We start from the raw sequence: 7,616 nt of genomic DNA, 5'->3' as shown, positions 1-7,616 counted from the left end.
CGTGGTGGGGTCAGAGGGGGTCAGGTCTGCATCCGCATCAACATCATTACATGCCAACGCACAGCGCATCCGCAATCTGTTCCAATGATTAACCAAAACCAACCTCCCACTCTTCCACCATATGTTTTAATGTAAAGAGGGCTACAATAGCAATATATAGGCCTTTGCTATAATAAGAGACAAATACGATCATGTAGGGGATTTGAGTTGGCATGTACATAAAAATGCATGCAGGATTATTACGAGGGGAGGTATGGGTTAAGGTTCTTAGTAACAAGAGAATTAACATTGCTCTCCTGTGTGAGATGTCTTCCTTGATATTAAGACGTAGGTATCACCTGAACAGGTGGGGAGGTTTTCTCCAACCTAACACCCAGAGCTCCGTTGCATACTTTCTGGACAGTGTGATTTAGCAGCGGTAGCAGGCCTAGGATGTGTCTGTGTAGCTGTTGAGGTGACAACCCTCCCCTGCTTCTGGCGATGTGGTAATTGCAAGCCTGCAAACAACCAGTCCTCTCAGATCAACCGTTTTTCTCATTGAACTTTACTACTAACTTATTCTTGGCTTTATCATCAAATTCATCACCAAATGTTACCGACCATGACTTGTATTTCTTAACTTTCCCATTCACGTATACTCTAATGTAACCTCTCTCACTCCCTCTCTCTCCCTCTCTCTCTATCACTCTTCCACTCCACAATTAGCACCTCCACTGTTCAGTGCCTGCGTTTTACCAAGAAATAAGTGGGCAATATCACTTTGCTTATTAGTTTTCTTAACCAGCTTTTATCACAATGTCAGGCTCAATATGTTCTCTGATACCGTCTGTTTTTTGCTAATCTGGCTCTGTAGCAATACACTAATGAGATATAAGCACACAGACACTCGGTCCAGAGTGTTCAATGGCCCATCACGAGAACTGTTATGGCTCACATTCCACCTTTGAGCCAGAGATTATTAGCAAGGGTTTCCTGTTTCTCGTTAACTGAATACCATCACAGAATTGGCAAGTCCAGAGGCATTGTAAAAAAAAAAAAATGAAAACGAACATATTTCCCAAAAGCCCCTGAAATAACCGGTCCCCACGCCATAAAAAAACAGGCCGAGTCTTGCTTAATAATAACTCAGAGGAAGAGGTGGACGTCCCCCGCGCTGAGAGAGTCCAGGATTGGTGCGAGACCGGCAAAACACTAAAACCACAATAGGAGCGGGGATACGGCGGGGGTGAGCGGGGGTGGACAGGGGAGGGGGGAGAAAGAGAACAGATCGGGGCGCTAATGCTAATTTCCGCCTGGGTTCGTCCCTGTTGATGGGAGAGATAAACAGGAAGCGTTGGGGTGAATTCCGCCTGAAGAGTGTGATTGCTGACAGGCCTGACCCCTGCGCACCCGCCATGTTTCCCCATAACTCACAATTAACGCCGACATCAGGGTGTCCCGTGAGGCCCGTCCCGCTTTATTTCCCTCTCCGCCTGAAAGCGGGCAGCGGCGAAGGCCCGGGCTGGACCGGAGCCCAGTCTCGTGATTTAGTCGCGGGCGACGGCGAAGGGGTTGATGGAGGAGGGTGGATGGAAGGGAGAGGGAAGGGGTAGTGCTTTGGAAGGAGGAAAGGGGGGATGGAGGCAGAGGAGTGGAGGGCTACCCAGAGAACACTTTGGGGGTTTAGGGCTGTTATGGATATGGCTGTGGTAATTATTCAGCGCTTGTTATTGCCCACGCTGCCACACCTGCGTCTGCCAAAGTGCCCGTACATTGCCGAGGGGCTCTTGAGCATCTGAAAAAAGCGCTGGGGACGGTATCAGGCTACACGGGCAGGGGGAGGAGTGGCTTGAGGAAAAGGTACATAAACAGTAAAAAAAAAAAGATTAAAAAAAGGAGTCTAATGTCTTTAATTAGTTTCTTTCTCTTTTTTCGCGCGGGCGCTAATATTGGCTAGCTGGTGGCTGCGGTGTTATTTTGGACAGGCACCCTGTCAGGAAGTGCATCGGCCGGGGTCCTTTTATTTGGGAAAATAAACGAGCACCTGTTCTTCGATGTGTCAAACTCAATCTCACGGCTCGTTAGCGGGGGGCCCTGCCCAATAACGCAGCTTTAGCGGCGCTTTGGCTCCTAATTCCCATCTCTGGGCTGTCACACAGTGTCACCGGCACAGTCATTCATGTTTTTATTCATTTCACATTTCATCATTTATTTATTGACCAGCCAGACCGGCACAGCAAGGATAACCTATGACAGTTGGGGGATCCAGAGAGAAAACAAGACAACATAATTTATCTCGATAAGAGAAAATGACCACTGGATGTGATGGTTATGGGGACTAATGCTAAACAATATAGAGGGTTTATACCAAATGTGATACTGGAGGTATTTCTGAATGAGGAATTTTGCTTGATTCTATTTCAATAGAACATGAAAAAAATAAACGCAGTCTAACATTTGTACTTGGCAAAATTGGCAAAAAAGAGGCAAAAAATCACTGGCATCGTTTGCATTACGCAACACTAGTGGCCCTTCTCTGAATTTACTTCATTAAATCATTCCATTAACAAAGCAGAAACTATGAAATTGAAAGCTTATATAATGTGAATTGACTTAAGGTCAAGCCTGCAACGCGTTGTTGCCGGTCAGCTTCTATACGTACAATCGAACCGACTTTAATAACGTCCAACGTAACTGTAAAAGTTTAATATCAAACATTCATAATCGATGATATGAAACGTGATCAATTAACGAAGCTATTGTTACCCAGTGCCGCAAAAACAAGGTCCAAAGTCAAACGATTCAAGGTCCAGTCAAACGAGCTCATTGTATTAGGGGACGGCGTTATGAAGGCCCACTGCAGGCATATGCTGGTGTCTTTGCACGCGCACTGGTGCCCATGCAGCCCCAGTGGCTGCCAGCTCATCCCAAAGCGTTGAATAGGCATTAGATGGGTAGCAGATGCCCTTTAGGGCCCCCCCCCCACCCCCTAACACCCCTCATAGCCCACACCACATCACACCTCCATGCCCCCCCTCCCCTCTTCCTCCCCACACCTTCTCAGTAACAGAGCTGTCATCCTGCTCTTAAACGGATCTGAAAGCATTAACACCTTGGCCCCTGTAGGACCCCACCCCCCCCCCCCCCCCCCCGTACCCTACCCTTAGCCCAGCCGCCAACCTCCCCCACCCCCGCCCCTACCCAGCTCCTGGTGGATCTGGCCCCAGGGCAGAAGCAGCAGCAGCAGAGGCACCGTGTGCCACAGTGCCCCCCGACTCCCGCCCCCCCTCAACACCATGCCAGAAAACTCACCGTTCCAGAGATTAAGATTTGGCGCTGGGGAGGGGGCCAAAGGTGTGTGGATGGCGGGGGGCAGGGGTTCACTGGAGGGGGGGAAGGGGAAATGGGGGGAGGGGGGTACTTTTGGACCAGGGAGACACATGGCACCGGGGACTCTGGCGGCGATGCAGTGACTGTGTTGGCAGCCGCACCCCCAAAGTCACTCGACCACACCTTGGCCGCGAGCCAGTCACTTGAGCGGCGGGGCGACAAAGACAGAGAGCGATGGGGCTATTATGGAAGGGAGAGGGAGAGAGAGAGAGATATGGAGGGGGGGCGGGGGGGGGGGGGGGGGGGGGGGGGGCTAAGGGAAGTGAGGGGCGAATATGAGCCCATTCTTTGGTCCAAATGCACAGTTATTTTACCGTCTCCTGCCCCCCCTAATTGAGAGATGGAAGACCCAGCCACTGGTGGTCTCCAGCGGCAGAACCAGCTCGGGCCACACATAGCAGGCGGTCCAGGCAGCCTTCTGATGCTACCCACCCCACAGCGAAACCAACGGGTCAACGCTCACCGATGCAGTTTGTCTCTTAGGTTATTTTCCGGTGTGGGCGCCAATGAAGTCCATCATCAGGTTGACTGCATGAGAGGCAAGCCAACAAGAGACAAAACAAAAGAACGGATTCCCAACCGCCCGAGATGTATAATAGAATAGCTTTTTGTGTTTAGACTATATATTTAAACCAACGGTGCATATTAAGTGGATTAAAGTCGTTAAAGCAGCTGGGGAGGTGTGGACACGCCCACCGATGGTGTCAGGTGTCAGAGTGCCGTACCAATAGAGCTGTTGGCCCACCCGCACCCACACCGGCCCCTGCCTTCCGGCGCCAAACAATGGCCATTCTTCTGCTCCACGTCGGAGACACTGATGCATCCTGGGAGAGGACGTACCACATGGGAGATATTTTCAGCGTGGGTTTAAACAAATAAAACAAACGCACAAACAACAACAAAAACAACAAAGAAACACAGAACGGAGAGAGGGGCCGAGGTCGGCGGACGTGGGTGTGTGCGTCGCCCGTGCTCCTGTTTGTGTGTGTAGATATGGGTGACATATAAACGTTGATTGTCTTTACTGCCGGGATACTTCAAACCCGTTCCTCCCACCATAAGTGACTTCCTCGAACAATGGCGTTCCGGATGAACGGTGATGGACGTGGGGGGGGGGGGTTTGTGTATTCGTGCACACGCATAAAGTGCTTCCTTACGCACACGTGTACACAGGTGTACCAGTGCGTGTTTGTGTGTGTGTCTTTGCATGCATCGATGAATGATGTTGCGTGTGCGTCAAAAAATGCGTGTCAATACCTATCAATTTGTTGGCGGGGAATTGTAGGGATGTAGTCATGGTTGGGGGGGTTGGGTGTGTGTTTGTGTGCATGTGTGGGTTGGATGAGGGGGAGGGTAGTAGAAAGGGGGGAGGGGGGTACAGTAGGCTGGACAGATTCTGACGCATAATTTAAATTTAATTGGAGCGGGCCCGACTGGCTGGGGTCAAAACCAAGAGAAAATCAGTCACATTAATCAAGATAAAATTATCAGCTGATTAATCAGTGTTCTAATTATGGTGCCGGCGCCTCTCTTCTTTGTTCTGTTTTAATTACTCTGCTTCATTGTCTTTTCCATATGGCCATCATGTTCCCCCTCACGACGCCTGGTGAGCGCACGGACGCCGCCGCACGCACGCACTCGCAGCCCGAGGCAGAAATAATTAGCACGCGGTCAAATATCTGAAACCCCTCATTGTTTTTGTCTTTCTGAAGACATGCTGCATCATCCCCCCCCCAAAAAAAACACACACACACATACATCCCTTACATTGTATCACGTCACAACATTATGCCGTTATGCATTCTCCTACTTGCCGTTATGAGTCATGATTGACGTCTGAATTGTCTTTGACGCACGTGTTACCAGACATACCATGTGACCTTCTGACCCCGGGCCATTGTTGGTCTCTATGTTGCGGCTCAACTCCGCCATCCTCTATTCTTGTACGCAGTATGAGGTTATGCTACTGAGGTCAGGAAGTGTGTGCGTAGCGCAGGAACATCAGTCGAATAGTAAAGTTCAAGAAAAGGGTACGATTCCTTAAGTGGCCCGGTTGTCCTCAGTAGAAACGATGAGCCTTTAAAACAATTTCTTCATAAGCGCTACGCCTTTTTCTCGGGAGAAAATATGCACACTCGGAGCGCATTTTGATTGATCCCTACCTGTCTTGGGGGTAAGGAACTTGGAACAACCGTTTACCTGTTAGCGAGCTTTTGTCCTTGCTAGCCCACTTCGCCGCGGCTAAAGGTGCTGTAAGTGATGCAATCGCAGCAATAGCATCATGCAGCGCTAGGCGGTAACCGCTAACTATCTGTGTGGACGGGGGATGTAATAAGTGTGTGAATAAAACATGCTCTGTTGCCACAGGGGCTCCACATTAGGCAGGGCAAAGTGGTGATTAGCCAACCCATCAGCCCCAGCGCTCTAATTTCCATCTCCACTTCCCCTAAACTCTTTTTCTTTTCTGTCTTACTTAATTCTACATATAAATAGGCTAGGTATTGTTTTGTTTTTTTCTTTTGTCTGTCCACTACATGCTATTTTTTGTTCTACTGCGGCTTATTTTATTGAACCCTTTGAGTTAGGTAATTTTTTTGCTGGAGGAAAATGCCATGTGTGTTGAAGATGAAAGACCAATGACCTCAACTGATTAAATTATATTAGACATTAGACAATAGACAATATTTTCTTTATCTTTTCAAACTTATTTCAATAGCATTCGGACACTAGAGTGGTCACCTACAGACTTCACCGGAAACCAAGACAAAACACTAGTTTGGACTTCGGAGCCCCTTACACTTTTAAATAGGAATATCCATTATATCGGCATGTGTGCTGTCACATTGGCCTCACAAAGTTAGAAACATTCTTCCTGTTAGCGCCGAATTTGATTTGTATAAATTTAAAAGTTAAAGTTGATTTTAAGATTTGTAGTTGGAACTTAAAAAAATCACCAATATGCATCTGCAGCGGCTATGGCAACACAAAAAAAGGGCATATTTTAGAATAGACTTCTGAATGTAATTCTGTTTATCCATGGTGTGGCCGCACATGGAAGGCAGCGTTCCTGTGCGTGGTCCTCAGTCGCAGTGAACTAACACGTCACTGTGGCCCACAGCTCATCAATGTTTTACAGCTTGTGTCCAGTGATGTCCTCAACCAGCCCTGCACTCTCTGTGGAGCCCAGCTCACAAGCACCAACACAACCACAGCATGTACATACACAGACACACACACACACACACACACACACACACACACACACACATATAAACACACACACACAAACATATACATACACACAAGCAAACACATACAAACATACACACACACACGCACACAAGCATGCACACAAACAGTCGCACACACACAATCACACACACAGACACACACGCACACACACAAACACACACATACACACAAAAACCCAAACACACTAACATACATTGGAACACGGCATGAAAGAATTAAGTTCCTTCTTGCATAAACACAACCCTGCACACTCTCCTTGCATGCGGCAAATGCTAATACACTTTAAACAGACATTAACATGTTGAAAATGTATATGCAAACACAAACACACACACAAACATGTAGTTCTGCAACAAAAGCAAAACTTATTTCACACTGTACACACACTGTCCATGATTAAACTCAAAACCCAACATACATACACACACACACAAACACACAAATGCATATTTTCACACACCACACGGTGTGTGTGTGTGTGTGTGTGTGTGTGTGTGTGTGTCACACAGACACACTCACACACTGAAACCCAGGGCACACACTTTCTCTCGCTCTGTCTCTTTTTTCTCTTCCTCACTCTATCTCACACACGCACACACACACAAACACAGACGCACGTGCACTTATGTGCACACACACACACACACATCCACAAACACACACACAAACACACATACAGACACTGAGTGGCTGTGCTTTATGGAGATGTCCCGGCTCCCTGCGTGGCTCTGTCAGCAGTGGCGCTGAATCAGACGCTACTGTAGAAGACCCCTCACACCAGCACCGGCAACCAACCTTTCTGAATATGTAATTAGCGAGAGCGGTACAAGTGTCTCATGAATATTCATGCATTTTTTAATTAGGCGGCTCTCTTCACAGCTAGCCGCCGTTGCTGCAGCAGCATCAGAAAGTTACCTCCTTTCCGTGCTCTGTGTGTGTGTGTGTGTGTGTGTGTGTGTGTGTGTGTGTGTGTGTGTGTGTGTGTGTGTGTGTGT

General features: G+C 48.1%; 1 protein-coding gene across 1 annotated transcript in view; it reads right to left on the bottom strand.

Annotated features, from left to right (window-relative positions):
* Positions 1-3,142: 3,142 nt before the first annotated feature.
* ccdc85a (coiled-coil domain containing 85A) overlaps positions 3,143-7,616 on the bottom strand; it is a gene marked incomplete at both ends in the record, with an annotated part of 89,146 nt that continues 84,672 nt past the window's right edge. The window contains 2 exons of the mRNA XM_079729092.1: positions 3,143-3,362; positions 4,095-4,193. Of these exons, the coding sequence (XP_079585218.1) occupies positions 3,143-3,362; positions 4,095-4,193 (319 nt within the window). The remainder of the gene's footprint in view (positions 3,363-4,094; positions 4,194-7,616) is intronic.

Source organism: Pollachius pollachius, assembly GCF_949987615.1.
Source record: "Pollachius pollachius genome assembly, chromosome: 2".
NCBI lineage: Eukaryota > Metazoa > Chordata > Actinopteri > Gadiformes > Gadidae > Pollachius > Pollachius pollachius.
The sequence above is the reverse complement of the archived record's forward strand: the minus strand, read 5'-3'. Positions and strand labels throughout refer to the sequence as shown.